Genomic DNA, 17558 nt, shown 5'->3' with positions numbered 1-17558 from the left:
ACTGAATGCAATCACTAAAGCGCTGCTTGATCTTGTCCGTTTTAAAATTTATTCTTAAGCGGTGTACTTCTGTAAGTTTTGCTTTGTATATTGGCATGACTTTTTATTGGTAATTTACAGTTTAATGTGGCTGTCTTGTTTTGATCAATGCTAATATTTCCTCTGTTCTTTTTGATACACCAAGATACTGAGCTCTACAAAAAATAATCTCATGGTACATGTCTGTTTTCATAGTGTTTTTTAAAAATCTGTATTTTTGTATGTAGGGAAAACCATAGGTTTTCTGAATCCTAATCTTGTATGAAATCATCGTAAAGGATTTGTTTAATAAATGGATAGGAGCAACTTGTGCCATCATTTTTCTTACTCCTCAAATGACATATCACTTTAATCCACCTTCAAGTGAGTTGTTGAATAGTTTAATGATGCTGAGAACTTTTACCATTCAGGCAAAATTGACTAAAAGCAATGGCCATTGATTCATTTTTTGCATAGGTATCAATGAAGTCCAAGGGACTGTACAAAACCCACGAGGAGCAAAAGTGCAGTTCTTCAAATCTGCAACAGTGTCACAGACAAAGTTGCAATGGTGACAGAGGTTGGGAGATGAACACAGAACACCCCACCTCCGGTGGCTATTCATGACCCCATGGATACTTTGTGTGCATGCTGAGCTTTCAAATTTCCTTGTGGTGGAGGGGGCAGGATATAAACTCAATAAATGTAATATAATAAACCTTTTGCACACAGTCATGTGGCTTTATTTACATAAATATAATGGGTTAAATGCCTCCCGAAGAGCCTTCAATGGGGGCGGGGGGGGGGTAGAGAAAGAATTATAGCCGGCTCCTGAAATATCTGCTTTGGAAAAGGGGCATTTAAAAAACCAAGGGTCTGTCCTGCTCACTTCCAGATGCTAATGTCCCAAGATGCCAATGTATTTCTGTGCCCTGTGAATACCCTGTGAGAGCTTGCTAGAAGATTTAAAGACATCAGAAGGCAGGCTACACATTTAATATCAATGAAGTTTATTCCAGCATGGTTCATAAATTCTGTCCCAGCTTTGACATGCAGTGTTAAAAAGTCAAGTGAAGACACATAAAAAAAAATATCACATTCAAGTGTCTGTAAAAAGAGACAGAAATATAAAATGCCCATTTCAAGACTCCCAAGCCCATGCGCTAGACTAAGACAGGACACTTAGTTACCCTGTGAAGGAGCCAGCCTTCAAGAGGGCAGTATTTTTGTCACTTTCAAGCCTGAAAAAAGTACCTCTAGTGCATTGCTAGCAAAAGTCACTGAAATAAGGATCCCTCCCCCCCCCCCCGGTCTTAATGTATCTACAAAACTACTCTATCAATATATTGTGGCTTATCATATGTGGTAAATACTGTGTAGAAATACATTGTTGAAGGAAATACAAAACAGATTAACCTTTTAGTTGCCAAAAAAGTGGAAAAAGAAATACAGGCTTGCAATGTATAGTCATATCTCACAGTTTAAGGATGGGCTACTGATGCAGCTCACTTTAAAAACAATGCAGGTATTTGTGACTTCTTTTTCTCACTTGGATGTACCCAGTTGATTTTGCCCCACAAGTGCTGTTCCAGCTTGTATTACCGTTCTTCAGAATCGCTATTGCTTGTAGGTTTTTTTGGGTAAATTATTCAAGCTACTGCATTAAAAGCAAATTCCAATTCTCTTTTCCACCTCCCCAAATGCACTTCTGTAAACTGAATAACAGTTGATTTAGAGCAGGCATCCCTAACCTTCGGCCCTCCAGATGTTTTGGACTACAATTCCCATCATCCCTGATCACTGGTCCTGTTAGCTAGGGATCATCTGGAGGGCTGCAGGTTGGGGATACTTGATTTAGAGGAAAACTGCATCCTAATTAAGCATGTTTCCCTACTGTTTCTTTGGTTCAAACAGTGTAGGCCTGTTCATATCAGTTCAGTTTTGTTAAGATTATCCTCTTTTCATAAAAGCATAGTAATTGCCCCCCCCCCTAGAAATTCAAACTTTTCTTGTGCATCATCTCAAGGACAAAGTTGATGCACCTTTAGATTGTCACTGCCAAGATCTCATTTGCTGTTATTGCTTAAAGTCCCATACAGTGGAAAAATAACAGATACTGAGCATCCTTGCCTGCTTTCTCCAAAACAATTTGTTGCTTGAAAATAAATCACCATTACTTATCCTTGTCTATCTTATTTGTTAAGCCAGATATATCATGAAGGTACATGAAGTTGCCATGGGTCTTATCTAATCCTGCAAAGTCTACCCAGATGCAGCAGGAGTACAACATAGGAGGAAAATGTTAGATTCCCACAATGAGCATGCTCTGATAACATTAAGCAAAATCGACGGGGTGGGCTGCTTTGCTGTTACTTGTGTTTTTAAAAACCTTCAATTAGATAGTTTGGTACTGAGGCAGGAGTCTTTTAAAATCCGCTGTAATCCATTTAATAGAGAGTGAACATGTGTTCTACCACTGACCTACAGCCTGACTTTTAAAAAATGATCCAAACAAAGGCTTTATGGGAAACCCAAGCACATGCCACCCAACTCAGCAGAATAGGGCACCCCTGAAGCCTACTGCCATGAATCAAATAAGTAGTTACATCTTGCATACTAATTGTGCAAGAGCTTTGAAGCTGGTCTTCAAAAGACAAAAAGCTTTGGAAGGGGGACTATAATGTGGTGAAAGTTGGGACATTTATCCACTTTCTCACCCGCTTATCATATGTAGTATGATAAGTTCCCTTCTCCAGCTGTTTTCCTCAACCCTTGCTAAAAAACTAAAACACAAGTCAATTCTTTGGAACCTTGCAGCTCTATGTATAGACAAGGCATATGGTGTACAGTGGTACCTCGGGTTACATACGCTTCAGGTTACATACGCTTCAGGTTACAGACTCCGCTAACCCAGAAATAGTGCTTCAGGTTAAGAACAGTTTCAGGTTAAGAACGGACCTCCGGAACAAATTAAGTACTTAACCCGAGGTACCACTGTACAGAAATTGTGGGTAGGACAAAACTAAGTATCCCTATTTCTCTTAGTCATTCTTCTAATGCTGCTTTTCCTAAACAAAAAACAAAGGGATGCTTCCATACATCTGCTTGTAATGTAAAGCATCAATTATGTTGGAATATGTCTTCTTCATAGCCTTTTTCTGCATCTATTAAGTAATAAAGAGGTATCCAGCACACACACACAAACACAAAATCCACTTCTCATATTTCCTTTTTCTCTCTAGCTTAAAATCTCAATCTAAGGAATTGATTTTTTAAAAGAGTGCTGAAGTTCAGACTGGCTTAGAGTTTTGTGTCCAGTACTGAACAGGTTTCATGCTTGTCTGATGCAATCATCAATGTACGCAACCCTGATTATAGTCTGTTTTTAAAAAAAGGGTTAAGAAAATTTACTGAACAGTACATTGTAGTGCTGAATGAGAAAAGACAGAGAAAAACATATCCAGGCTCAAACAGCAGCAGTTTTTCTGAGGAAGTCTTTCATGAGACTAGCATATCCTCAGCAGTGGCTTTGGGGGATGATCTGTACAATGGAAATAAAAAGTTCATAGAAAGGTTACAGTTGCTAAAAGAAGAGTGTGCCCATTGTCCTCCCCTTTTGGCTCTGCAATCTTCTCCAGGCACTGTTGCTTCAGTCGGAATCTGAATCCGAGTCATCATCTGAAAGAGAGAGAGGTTGTCAATAAAAATGTCAGGGTTGGGGTGGGACTTATTTTATATGTGCACAATATAAATGCATTGCATTTGCAACAAACCATGCTTCCATGCCTTGGTATCTTTTGTAATACCCCATCATTCCTATAACTTTTCAAAAAATTGGAATTTGAAATGTGTGATGCACAACACAGCCAGATCATTTATTCTAAATACAGAAGCTGAGGGTTGTTTTTTTTTTATTTTATTTATTTAGCTTCTAAACAGAGGATGGCAATACTGGAGAGAAGGCTTGCTCCCATCTATTGCAGATCTACATCTATTGCAAATATAGCCCACAAATGAGCTTGGATCTGTGGCTGATGGCAATGCAAAGCTGGTTTGTACCTACCTTCTGATTTACGTGGCTCAGGGGCATCTGAAGAATCTCCTTGCTTGAGATATGTCATCAGGTCATTAAAGGTTAGGTAGACGTAAACGCAATAGACAACTGTGGCGATGAATCCAAGCACCTGAAGAGCAAAAGGTCTTGAAAAGCACAGTTTTTGAAAGCACAAATGAAAGGGGGAAAATTGTGCAGGAACAGCTTATTGAAAACATTTCCCTGCTGGAATCAGCTGCTGTATGTGTCCCTATTTTAGGGAATTTCAAGCGTTTCTGGTCCTCATGAAGAGGTACTTAAAGGGTCATATCAAAGTCATACTGATTTCAGTGAATCTACTGTGAGCATGACTGTTATCAAACTTAAATAAATAATAACAATTAAAACATGGTTTACATCTGAGTGAAGACTAGAACTGTGTGGAAGTGACCTTTCAAAACCCTCCACACTAATCACAGGCAAAGAAATTGGAGGGACATTCCAGGGTATGGGTTTGTGGTGGTGTTTTTTTTTTTTTTGCAAAAATGAAATAAAATATATTTAGAAGAAATTCTGCAAAGTGGTCTTTTTCTTAGGGTGGGAGTGTGTAAGGAAAACATATCCAGTCATATCATAAATAAACATTAGTTGAATTCAGCTCTTGTAAAAACTGTAGTTCTGAAGCATGCGTGCGCGCACACACATATGGGTGTGGGTGTATTGCAAAACACCTCTTGACATAATAAAGCATAATAATATAATCACACAGCCCCACTGGAAGATTTGTTGTGTTGCACCGCAATTCTGTATTTGCATGAAGTCAGGTTGTTGTAGGGGAGCAACTGTGAAGGCCGGCTGCACAATAGCCGTGGCCACGGAGCTTCATTAATTGGGCGGAGGGTGAAAAGGGTGCTTAGTAGCTGCATTGTGTGACAGGATGAAGATGTAGGAGGTTATCATGGAGCTTGTTTGGATGTAGGAGGCTTGTGTAAAGGAGGGGCAAGGGAAGCATAGATAAGGGAGTGAAGGTGAAAATGGGTGAGGCTGCAGAATAGAGGAGAAAAGTGGCTCTAGAAATGGGGTTGGAAAGGTGAACATTAAGCTTAGTAGGAAGGGAAAGTTCTAGGGGGTTAATGTGGGGGAGATGGCAGGAAGATTAGTGAGGCGATCAGAGGTTTTTAATAGATTAAAAACCACAGCTCTTATTTCTATATTACGATGGCCATAGCTGTTCCTTTGTATGAGTATCTCAATACCATTCAATAAATCTTCCTTCGTTTTTGGGTGTTTAATCTTAGTTGCATAGAATGGATGCAAAACACCTATCAGTACCAGGTAGGTAGGTAGAATTTATCCCCTTATCATTAACTCCCAGGTATGAACCAGCCTGAAACATCAACTTACTCCTGCTGCCTTGGATGCTGTGTCAGAATATTTTGAGACTGCGGCAATCGAGATGGCAAAATATATAATAGCAGCAATGATGCCACATAAAAAGTCCTGCAAGACAAAGAGTTTTTAAATCAAGTTAGGGATGAAGTTTTAAGCTGGATGGGTGGCAAGGTTATGCACAACACATATCCCCTTAATTGCTGAAAACCAGATAGTTAACTGACAGCCCCAAATCACTTTTAGCTCAACACTGGCAGCTCTACCAAGTTATTAACAGGATGCAATAAAGCTTCTGCACCCAACTGCATATGAGGTTTATTTAGGTTTTGCGCTGGATGTCTCAGCCAGATGCACATGCTCCTCAAGTATCCTTCAAGAATCTGAAATCCATTGGAGATCAGAAAGAGGTTGCTATTATGCACCATGCTGAGAACTGTCCACAGTTGCTGTTCATAGATCTAACGTTACTCAGACCTCACCCCCGCAGTGCAGTTGCAGAATTTCCACAAAAGCAGACCTACAGTATCATCTTTCTATGCCATTGTTACTACTGTGCAGGTGACAATGTCTATTCTTGATTTGTGCCACTGGGTGCTTTTAGTTTGAGACAATTCATTGGTTTAAAAGGAAAAGAAAAGCTGCTTGGTGCTTTTTGAAACAAAAGCTGATTCACAGAAGCATACTTGAGCGCCTTCTTTTGACACAACACATATGGCTTTGCTTCATTGCCTTGAAATCCACTGAAATTTAGTAGAGAAGTTTCCCCGCAAAACATTTGTGTAATTTTTTTCAGGAGAATGTTTTATTGTTAATTCTCCCTTTTACAATTGTTTGGAGAGCATCCTATTATGTCTTTTATAAAATGGGGCAATGTTTAGGGCCAAGTCCTCATTGGGTTTCTACAGCAAATGCCTAGCTCTGCTGCTTATATCTCTCACAGCAGCTTCTCAGGAAGAAACATCAAGAGGCTGATGGGAAATAATATGCTGTCATTGAGAAACTAAGCTGGAGTGCAGCTTTGCATTTTTCAAACATGGCACTGCTAAATAGGGAATTTGTTTGGAGCCAGAGCAGCACCTAGTGGTCAGTTTCAGGAGCAGCTAGTAACTATTGATAGGCTAAGTCAGGAGGAAGACAATTTTAATTTATTTAGTATTTATTTAAGGTATTTATATATTTAGAATTTCTAAGTATATATAAAATCTTTTAAACCCATACAAAGAATGAGAACAATTAAAATTCACCCTAGAAACAAAAATACCTTTAAATGCCTGCTAAAATAGGAAAGTCTTTGTCAAACACCTGAAGTTAAGCAAGGACGGGGTTGGGATGCCTAAACTTGGCTGAGAGGGGGTTCCAAAGAATTGGGGCCCACCATACTGAATGCATGGCTCCTGGTGGTTGAAGCCATGTGTTTGAGCCAAGGGGACCACTAGGAGAGACTTCCCCAAAGATCTCTGATAACTAAGGTCAGGTAAGAGTGGCTTGTCTAAGGCTAGCTAGTGAGTTATTTGCAGAGGTTCAGTTGCACAGTCACTATGTTCTATGAATACTCACTCCATCTAAAAATAAGCTCTGATGGTAAGTGACAACAGATTTGCCATCAAAAAGAAACCTCTGCAAGACAACAGGGAAATTCCATTGTGTTGGGGGGAATCCCAAGGTTTGCAGATACGTATTTTTTCTGGGGGGACCCAGGGGAACGCATACCCCTAAACATTTTGTGAATCTAAGTTTGGCCTCATTGAGGGACAGTATTTCAATATGAGTAGGAAAATGAGAGTACCCCTAAACTTTTTAAAAAGAAAAAAAAAGCAATATTAATGGAAAACCCCCTAAGTGGGCGGCAACCAGCCCACCCCCCAAACCACTCGGTGAGGACTGAGCATGGTCAGTGGTCACAGGGTGAATGGAATGGAGGGCAGCTGGTTGGAACAGTGAACAAGGAGCATTCCACACAGCAACATTTTGCACGTTCCACTTGTAGTTACGATAACCGACGATGACAGCAATAACGAAATTTAGATTTCATCCAAACACAGAAACAAAACTGACAAATGATGTTGCAGCTGAACAGCTTAAGTGCACCTCAGAGACCTCATATGGTACACAGTGACTGCTATGCACAAGATTAATCTTTCAGCCTGGAACTACAAGTCATCCTGGGAGACAACATGGACAGGTTTTTGCCTGTGTTACCGGGTGCTAAAGCAGTCATACAAGGAGGTTATGCCCATCAACACTACAGGCTCTCCCAAAATTCCCAGCTACCCATCATTCTTTCACTTCAAATGTGCCCCTCCTTCACATCTTCCTTGCCAGCCTTGGATATTCACTCCAAGGCTATGCAGGGATGGTCACCTATGACTCTCCTGAAGCTGTTAGTCTCCCAATTGCCCTCAGTTCCAGAGAGCAATACCCGGAGGACCACAGATTCCCTACTAGACAGTGACTGGCAACCCGCCGCCCCCCAACCACCAGTTCATTGACTCGACTCAGATTGATCACATGTGTCCTCACGCTTACCGCCAAAAGCCAATAGACTGCTTTGAACCTCTCATTAAGCTTTAAAGAATAGGCAAAGAAAAAACACAGGGCCGCCAGAAGAGTTAATAGTGGTACAATCAGGAAAGACCCAGCAGAGGAGGCAATATAACAGATGAAGATGATGAACGACAGCACCTGCAACACAAAGGAGAACATTATTGGTCATCTGGAGCTCAGGGCATGTGGGTTCCTCCAGGCGTCCCTTGTTATTCAGCATTCATTGCAAATCATGCTCATTATATTATTGGGGCAGTTATACACAATCAATACCATTTGTGCCTGCAGATAGGGACATATCCACAGGGCCAGATTTAGGTTTGATGAGGCCCTAAGCTACTGAAGGTAAAGGGGCTCTTTATATGTCCAGCTGCCATTTGTCACCAACAAATTGTCACTGTTTTTAACGTTTAATATATGCTATATGGTAATTTATGGACTTAATAGGTTTCTAAAGCCATTTGCACATACAAATAGGAACCTACACAACAGAAAAGAGAGCAGGGTGGTGTAGTGGTTAAGAGCGGTAGACTTGTAATCTGGTGAACCAGGTTCATGTCTCCGCTCCTCCACATGCAGCTGCTGGGTGACCTTGGACTAGTCACACTTCTCTGAAGTTTCTCAGCCCCACTCACCTCACAAAGTGTTTGTTGTGGGGGAGGAAGGGAAAGGAGAATGTTAGCCGCTTTGAGACTCCTTCGGGTAGTGATAAAGCGGGATGTCAAATCCAAAACACGGTTGCTGTTTTCTTTTAAATATTTTTGGGGCCCCCAAGAGAGTGGAACCCTAAGGTATAGCTTATTTAGTTTATATGTAAATCCGGCACTGCATGTTCCATATTTTCCTGTTGAAATCCTGTCACTTTTCATACCACAAATGCTCTGTTTGGTTTTTTCATGTCCTGCTTTCGTTGTGCTACAGTGCAAGAGTACCCTTCCAAATGGGAATAACACAGTCATATTGGAGAACAACCAACAAAGTGGAATAATGTGCAGACAGTCCAGTAGAAATCCACCACTAATGCACTATTTGGGGCTTCTCTTGCACTTCTAAGTTGTATTTTAGAACAGGGCTGGGCCCATTTCAGGCTTGCAAGACCTGCCTTCTTTATTAGAACTCCAATATCCACCAATCAGAGCCAAAGATTCAAAAGACATGTTGTATTAACAAACTTGGCACCTCTGATACTCAGCAAAAGAACTGGTTTTGAGTCTCAGAATGGAGTTCAGCCCTTTCATGCAAACATCCATTCCTTGCTTCCCCCTTTCCAAACTGCTTTAGTTTCATCAGCCTAATGTAGAGCTGGGAAGTTAGTATTGCTAAAAGAAACCCGGGAATCTGAAACTCTTGCCTGGTCTACCTGGAAATCAGCCAGAGATTGATCAGTAGATTCCAATTCTAAAATACAGAAGTCCACATATGGCAAACTAAAGCATCATCAGGAGCACAAACCTCCAAACAATGTCATTTTTATGGCAAAGCAAGATTAAGGCTGCAATCCTAAACTCACTTACTAGGGAGCAAGGCCCACTGAACACAGGGGAACTTTTTTCAGAGTAAACACTGCAGGAGAGACAGCAGGAAGCAAACGAGTCCATCTTAATTTTATTCAGTTGTTCCAAGGAATCTCTGTAGAGGAAGCAGACAGCACTTCTTCCTTTTTAAAGATTTGTTAAACCACTCCAAGCAAGCAATGCAAAGCAGCAAATGCTTACTCTGAGGAAACAAGAGTCACACTGTTTTCAGAAACAGTAACACAACATGCTTTATTTAGAATCTGGAAGTGATTTGTCTTATCGGAACAAAAACCACATAAGCAAATGCGAGTGGTATTAGCTATCTTTTTTTAAAAAATGTAAATGACACTTGTTTCTTCAACGTTTTTGACATTTCCATTCCACTAAAACTGATTATGTAATTAATTACATTACTTTCAGCATTAGGGGATGGCAGAAGCCAAACGGTTGCAGAATGGATGCAGTGCTGATTGTGATGAACACAGGATGCTGGGGGGAGGGGGTGTTTATATCGCTGCTTCTTTAAACCTGGCCTATATTTGAAGCTATATTCCTTGTGTTACACACACTCTCATATATGCACACAGACCTTCCTTTCTGGAGTTCCAAATGGCATGGTGATGGCAAGGTGGGCAACTCAGGTAGTAGGGATTTTTTTATTGCTCTGGGACTTGAGAGCAGATAGGAAGCACACTCTGAGGTAGATTCTTTTAGGGCCACTGGAAGCCTGCCTCCCAGGAATCACATCATGGCATGGGGGAGGCCAGCCAGGCATCATCCATTGGTCAAAGAAGGAACAGCTGCAAGGAGATCATTTCCTCCGTCTCTGCCTGAAAGAACTTCCGGCTCCATCTGCCTGCTGTTCTGGGCTGCAGAAGCCAAGGGGAAGCACACTCTTGCTCTGTCCATCAGCCAAAGAAACGAGCTACCAATTGCTGTTCAAGCAGGAACAGCAGCAAGGGATGATCAGCGTGGCCCAAACTGGATATAAAGACCCTCTTGTAGCTCACCCCTGTGTTCTGACCTTCCTTTGCTTCCCCATGTATTAAAGGTTTGTTCTTTTTTAAATTCAAACCAAACAAAGCTGCAGTGCGATTCAAGAGGTAATGCACAAACGCAAAAGATAATATCCCATTGTGATACCATGATCACTAAGCAACACAATCCACAGGTAAATTCACATCTAGTAACCCCTCCGTGTTGCCACATGGGATGGTGCAGGTAGGTGAGGATCTACGCAGTTATTCATGCAACTTATAAAAGGAACCGGACATAATTAATGCTTCACAGTGCCTTGTACTGCTCTCTCCAATGATGCATCAAACATTCTGGCCTTGAACTGACCCCCTGCCTCTACCTCTTCCCTCCACTCCCTTTTTCCTTGCGTACCTTGTCTTTCTCGTTTGTAAACTGAATGGCTGGGCCTGTCTCCCCCTCCCTCTTTCTTTTTGATGTGAGCCACGTTGGCAGAGACAATAATTATTAGAGAAAAATACAGCAAATGAAGAAAAAGCAAATCTTGCGCAAGAAATTGCTAGTCATTGTCAACAACTGTTTGTGACGTCTGTATTAGAAGGGAGGGCAGAAAGGAGGAGGACAAAGAAGGGGAAAACAAAAAATGGGAAATAACTACATCAAGAGAATAACAGAATCCTAGAGTTGGAATGGATCCCAAGGTCTAACCCCCTGCAATGCAGAAATCTCAGCTAAAGCATCCATGACAGATGGCCATCCAACCTCTGTTTAAAAACCTCTAAGAAAGGAGAGTCCACCACCTCTAGTGGGAGTCTGTTCCACTGCTGAACAGCTCTTACTGTCAGAAAGTTTTTCCAAATGTTGAGTCGGAAATTCCTTTTTTGCAACTTGAAGCCATTGGTTCGAGTCCTACCCTCCAGAGCAGAAGAAAACAGACACGTTCCCTCCTCCATGTGACAGCCCTTAGAAGTGAAGAGGAATTAAAGAACCTTTTAATGAGGGTGAAAGAGGAGAGCGCAAAATATGGTCTGAAGCTCAACATCAAAAAAACGAAGATCATGGCCACTGGTCCCATCACCTCCTGGCAAATAGAAGGGGAAGAAATGGAGGCAGTGAGAGATTTTACTTTCTTGGGCTCCATGATCAGTGCAGATGGTGACAGCAGTCACGAAATTAAAAGACGCCTGCTCCTTGGGAGAAAGGCGATGGCAAACCTAGACAACATCTTAAAAAGCAGAGACATCACCTTGCCAACAAAGGTCCGTATAGTAAAAGCCATGGTTTTCCCAGTAGTGATGTATGGAAGTGAGAGCTGGACCATAAAGAAGGCTGATCGCCGAAGAATTGATGCTTTTGAATTATGGTGCTGGAGGAGACTCTTGAGAGTCCCATGGACTGCAAGAAGATCAAACCTTTCCATTCTGAAGGAAATCAGCCCTGAGCGCTCACTGGAAGGACAGATTGTGAAGCTGAGGCTGCAATACTTTGGCCACCTCATGAGAAGAGAAGACTCCCTGGAAAAGACCCTGATGTTGGGAAAGATGGAGGGCACAAGGAGAAGGGGACGACCGAGAATGAGATGGTTGGATGGTGTTCTTGAAGCTACTAGCATGAGTTTGATCAAACTGCGGGAGGCAGTGGAGGACAGAAGTGCCTGGCGTGCTCTGGTCCATGGGGTCACGAAGAGTCGGACACGACTAAACGACTAAACAACAACAACAACAATCATATCTCCTCTTCTCCAGGCTAAACATACCCAGCTCCTTCAAGTGCCTGCATAAGGCTTAGTTTCCAAACCCTTGATCATCTTGGTTGCCCTCCTCTGCACACATCCCAGCATGCCAATATCCTTCTTGAATTGTGGGGCCCAGAATTGGACACAGTATTCCAAGTGTGGTCTGACTAAGGCAGAATAGAGTAGTACTATTACGGTACTTCCCTTGATCTGGACACTATACTTCTGTTGATGCAGCCTAGAATAGCATTAGCTTTTTTTGCTGCTGCATCACACTGTTGACTCATGTTAAGCTTGTGGCCCACCAAGACCCCTAGATCCTTTTCACATGTACTGCTAGTAAGCCAGGTGTCCCCCATCCTGTATTTGTGCATCTGTTTCTTCCTGCCTAACTGCCTAACCTTACATTTTTCCCCAATGGCGTAGCGTGGGGGGTGCCAGGGGTGCCAGCCGCACCGGGCGCAACATCTGGGGGGGCGCGCTCGCTGCCTCCGGAGTCGCCAAAGAGCCTCCGGCGCAGGCTGTAGCAGAGCCCCATGTCTCGTGGAACCGGCGAGCTGTGCGCGCGCCCAGGCTGAAGGCGTCCGGCAGGCAGCGGCTCTCAGCCCCGTGCATCAGGGCCGCGGAGGACGCGCCAGGCAGCCCCTCCTCACAGCCCCGCCTCCGCTGCTGCTGCTGCTGCCGGGCCATGTTGTATTTTCCTCGCCTCTCTGCCCCCCTCCTCCTCCGGGCAAGCGGCGTGGTTTGGGCGGCAGCGTCAGCGGCAACTCACCTCAGATCGGCAGGTTAGGGGGGGCGCAAATTACTTGCCTTGCCCCGAGTTAGGGGGCGCAAATTACTTGCCTTGCCCCGGGTGCTGACAACTCACGCTACGCCGCTGTTTGTCCCTACTGAAATTCATTTTGTTAGCTTGCACCCAGTTCTCCAATCTGTTAAGGTCATATTGAATTCTGATTCTGTCTTCTGTGGCATTAGCTACCCCTCCCAGTTTGCTGTCATCTGCAAATTTGATGAGCATCCCCTCAATTCCTTCACCCAGGTCATTTATAAGGACATTGAACAACAATGGGTCCAGGACAGAACCCTGTGACCCCCACTTGTCGATTTTTTCCAGGATGACAAAAGGTAAAGGTAAAGGGACCCCTGACCATTAGGTCCAGTTGTGGCCAACTCTGGGGTTGCGGCGCTCATTTCACTTTATTGCCTGAGGGAGCCGGCGTACAGCTTCCGGGTCATGTGGCCAGCATGACTAAGCTGCTTCTGGCAAACCAGAGCAGTGCATGGAAACACCGTTTACCTTCCCGCCACAGCGGTACCTATTTATCTACTTGCACTTTGAGGTGTTTTCGAACTGCTAGGTTGGCAGGAGCAGGGACCGAGCAAAGGGAGCTCACTCCGTTGCGGGGATTCGAACTGCCACCTTCTGATCGGCAAGTCCTAGGCTCTGTGGTTTAACCCACAGCGCCAACCGCGTCCCTTCCAGGATGACAAGGAACCATTAATTAGTACTCTTTGGGTTCGGTCAGTCAACCAGCTACAAATCCACCCAACAGTTACCTTGTTCAACCCACATTTTACCAGCTTCCTCGTGAGAATATCATGGGGAACTTTGTCAAAAGCCTTACTGAAATCAAGATACACTATGTCCACAGCATTTACCTGATCCACCAAATTTGTAATTCCATCAAAAAAGAAAAAAGAAAGAAAAAGAAATCAGATTGGTCTGGAGTGATTTATTTTTGAGAAACCCATGCTGGGTCTTAGTAATCACAGCATTACTAATCACAGCCACCTGCCTGCCTTCTTACATACACCTAGCTCATGGAGTGACCCTGCAAGTGGTAAGAGAAAAGGGTACAAACAAAGGCTCTATTTGTCTGCAGGCTTCACACCAGAACTGAATCAGATTGGCTCAATCATCTCCCCCCTACCACCACGCAGCCGACTCTGGAATTTGGATGCTGAAACTTTATAACAGGGGTGGGGACCTTATTTCAGATCGAGGGCTGCATTCCCTTCTGGGCAACATTGGGGGGGGGGGCGCACACATGCCAGTAGAAGGCAAAGCCAGAATCAAAAGTAGGTGCAGCAATAAATGTATACTTCACCTTTTTATAGTAGGGCAGTTTCTACACATCTCTCTCTCTATCTTCCACCCAGATATGAGGCAGTAGCAGAGGTCAAGGATATACTCCACCCAGGCAACGAACACTTACAGCATGATGCAGGGATGCTGAGGGGTGTGGCCTGGGCGAGCTCTGAGGGCCATACAAAGGCCTGGAGGTCCCTGAGCCTCCTCACCACTACCATGGGGTTGGAAAAAGCATCAGAACTTACGACAAGGTTACCAGATTTTTTTCAATGAATCTGGGGACACTTTTCAACTTTAATGGATTTTGTATGGGGACTGATTTGTAAATCCGGGGACTGTCCCCAGGAAACGGGGACGTCTGGTAACCTTAACTTGAGAGCCACAGCTCGCTTAGTCCAACAACCTGACAGCAGCCAACCAGCTGCCTCTGGGAAGCCCACCAGCTGGACACAAAGGTAATAGCCCTCTCCTCCAAAAGTGCCACCAAGTCCTATGAGAACCAAGGAGGTACCAGGTAGCCAGTGTGACTAAACAGGTCATTTACTGAATCCCCTTTCTGATGCTATCTGCATTGCTGATCCCCACCACATTTTGTGGCAGTGAATCCCATAATTTCATTATGTGATCTGTGCAGAAGTCCTTTCCTTTGTCCGCCCTGAATCTCCTGCCAATTTAGTTTCACTGGATGACTCACTTAACACCAGATTTTGGGAGAGGCACCGATGGAATTTTCTCTATCTAGTATTCACTTTTTGTACAAGACACATCATTTTGTAAAAGTTATGTCATATATTCCGACCCACCCACCCACCCACCCCAACACACACACACAGATGGGAGATGCTTTTAGGAGACTCCCTAGAAGACATCTCAGCACTAGAACAATCAACAGAGCATCCAAAACTCTGCCCCTTTCAATTTTTGTGTGAAAAGTTCCTCCCTGTGGAACGCCCTCCCATCAGATGTCAAAGAATTAAACAACTACCTGACGTTTAGAAGACATCTGAAGGCAGCCCTGTTTAGGGAAGTTTTTAATGACTGATGTTTTAATGTATTTTTAATCTTTTGTTGGAAGCTGCCCAGAGTGGCTGGGGAAACCCAGCCAGATGGGCGGGGTATAAATAATAAATTATTATTATTATCATCCCTCTCAAAAGTTGCATCATCAGGTATGAATATCCAGCTAATCCGCAGCCCTGAAAAAGCTCTAAGGGCAAGATGAGGGGAGACTTGAGCAAAGGAAGCTATTTTAAACCAGGTCGTATAACCTTAATGCTGCTATTCTCAAACAAAGGAACTTCAATGGAAGACTACAACATGAAACGGCTGGATTTGAATTTATCAAGGGATTGAATGCTATCATTTGTAGTTTTAAATGAGATAGTCATACCTTATCACGCTACAGTGAGTTAATTAACTCACCCACAATAGGATTTGTGTTATCGCCTACATTGTGTACCATCACTGCTTTCTTCCAGGCCTGGTTGTTGAGTATTAATCTTCATCCGTTTGCACAAACTTTGCCGGGATGTCAGGGGTGGCTCATCCTGTTGTTTCGCTGCCCCTCCTGTTGCCACCCCCACTGAAGCCTTGCTTACCAGGGTTGTGCCACAGTACTTTGTGGCGACATCTCAGCAGAAGCTGCTGCCTCTGCTCACTTCTCCAGGGCGGTGGGACACCACACCTGTGTGGAATCCACTGCTCAAAGCGGCTGCCTCAGTCCATGCCCTTAGGACTGTTATAGGCACATCCAATGCATTGAGCATTCATTCTGATTTGTTTGCCAGGACCTCACGTCAACCAAATGTTATCCCACGGTTTCCACTGCATTTCCCCCTTAACTTAAAAAGACTGTGGGGTGTGTGGGGGTGCTAAGCACATTCGTTGCCCAAGAGCGCCAAATCCACTTTAATTGCTCAACTTGAATATGACAGGATGCAAACTGATTTCGGTTGCAACATATACAGCCAGCCTGGAAAAGGCCACCGTTAATAACCCCCGTCCTCACTATCTGTTTGACTTTATACAGTTCCTTTCCCTCATACGTCACTATTCTACAACCCCAACGCCACGAGTGCTATTCATATCCGCAACTTCGTGCTTCCAAAGTGGACTCTAGCCCAGAAAACCGTTTGCGCCGTAATAAACTACTTAGCTTCCAGGGTGCCGGAAGCCTCTTTCTTTGTTTTTGTCGCCCGGGCCTGTGCCTTCTCTTGTCTCTCCCTCTCCCCTCCGGGGTGGGCGTGGTGGCCACCATCGGGGTCCCTGCGAGGCGGGGGGGGGGGAATCCTCGTTTCTAGGCGAATCCTACAGGACGCCTGCTGGAGCCAGTCCTGCTTTCCCAAGGGCCTCAGGCTGCGATCCAGCGCGCACGGTTTACCTGCGAGTAAGCGCCTACTGGACAGAGCTCGATTCTGAGTCCACGGGCACAGGAAAGATTGCTGCGGGAGAGGGTCACGTTCAGGGCAAAGGAACCCGACCTCGTTTCCCTCCTTTGCTCCTGGCAAACTTCCCGCGGCGTGGAAGCCTTTTGCCAGGAGAGATTGCGAGCAGAGCCTGCAGTTTCTCCGCCGCCGCCCCACTTCCTCGTCCTCTCCGCCTCCCTTCCCCACGCGCAGCCCTTGACTCGAGTTTGCAATGCATTCGCCCCGCCCCCCCCTCCGCGCCCCATCTTACCGCCTCGGCCAGCAGGAGCCTCCCTTTGCGGGAGCTCAGAAACTCCTTGAAGGATAGGAGCAGGCGAGCCCCCGGCGGAACCGCGCCGCCGGACTCGGGATCCTCCGCTTCGGCTCGCTCCATGCTCGGCTGCGCGGATCCGAGCGAGGCGTCGCCTAGCCAAGAGCGGAGACCAGCGCGCCCCGCCGAGTTTGTGAGAGTTTTTTTCCCCCTCGTTTTCAAAGGGAGGGAAACGGAAATCCTGATTCTGCGGAAATGGGGGGCAGAAAACGCCGAGCCGAAGAAAAAAAAAGTTTCCTCAGCGGTTGCCAAATCTACAGCTGGGGACGCTGCCGAGCAGCCGCTGCCGCACGGCAATCTCGTGCGCCCCGCCCCTTCCGACGAAGAGCCGGGCGGGCGCCACGTTAGGCGACCCCCGCCCCCGACTCGTGCAGCTGCTGGAAACAGGGAGTACTTCCTCAGGCGAGTCCATGCGCGGCTGTTGCAAACCCCAGGACGTGACCCTCGGGGAGCTGGCGCCCCGCTGCAGTTTTGCTTTGAAGGATTCGAAGTGCCTTGCCGCATCAGAGATGGAAG

The 17558-nt window shown here is 44.8% G+C and overlaps 1 protein-coding gene across 1 annotated transcript; it reads right to left on the bottom strand.

Annotated features, from left to right (window-relative positions):
• Nucleotides 1-1011: 1011 nt before the first annotated feature.
• Nucleotides 1012-17345, bottom strand: CMTM3 (CKLF like MARVEL transmembrane domain containing 3). The gene is made up of 6 exons (XM_082232386.1): nucleotides 16983-17345; nucleotides 7970-8125; nucleotides 5456-5551; nucleotides 4082-4202; nucleotides 3019-3696; nucleotides 1012-2873 (listed from the first exon to the last, which is right to left on the bottom strand). Exons 1-5 carry the CDS (start codon nucleotides 17103-17105, stop codon nucleotides 3668-3670), a joined length of 525 nt encoding a protein of 174 aa, XP_082088512.1. The 5' UTR covers nucleotides 17106-17345; the 3' UTR covers nucleotides 1012-2873; nucleotides 3019-3667.
• Between the last annotated feature and the right edge of the window lie 213 nt (nucleotides 17346-17558).

The sequence above is a fragment of the Podarcis vaucheri genome (assembly GCF_965113315.1).
Source record: "Podarcis vaucheri genome assembly, chromosome: 7".
In the NCBI taxonomy this organism is placed as follows: Eukaryota; Metazoa; Chordata; class Lepidosauria; order Squamata; family Lacertidae; genus Podarcis; species Podarcis vaucheri.
The sequence above is the reverse complement of the archived record's forward strand: the minus strand, read 5'-3'. Positions and strand labels throughout refer to the sequence as shown.

Coding starts and splice junctions, on each gene's coding strand:
- CMTM3 (XM_082232386.1), bottom strand. CDS start 17,105: ATGGAGCGAGCCGAAGCGGAGGATCCCGAGTCCGGCGGCGCGGTTCCG. Junction 8,126..16,982: donor GGCTCCTGCTGGCCGAGGCG/GTAAGATGGGGC, acceptor TTTGTGTTGCAG/GTGCTGTCGTTCATCATCTT. Junction 5,552..7,969: donor CAGTCTATTGGCTTTTGGCG/GTAAGCGTGAGG, acceptor TTTGTCTTGCAG/GACTTTTTATGTGGCATCAT.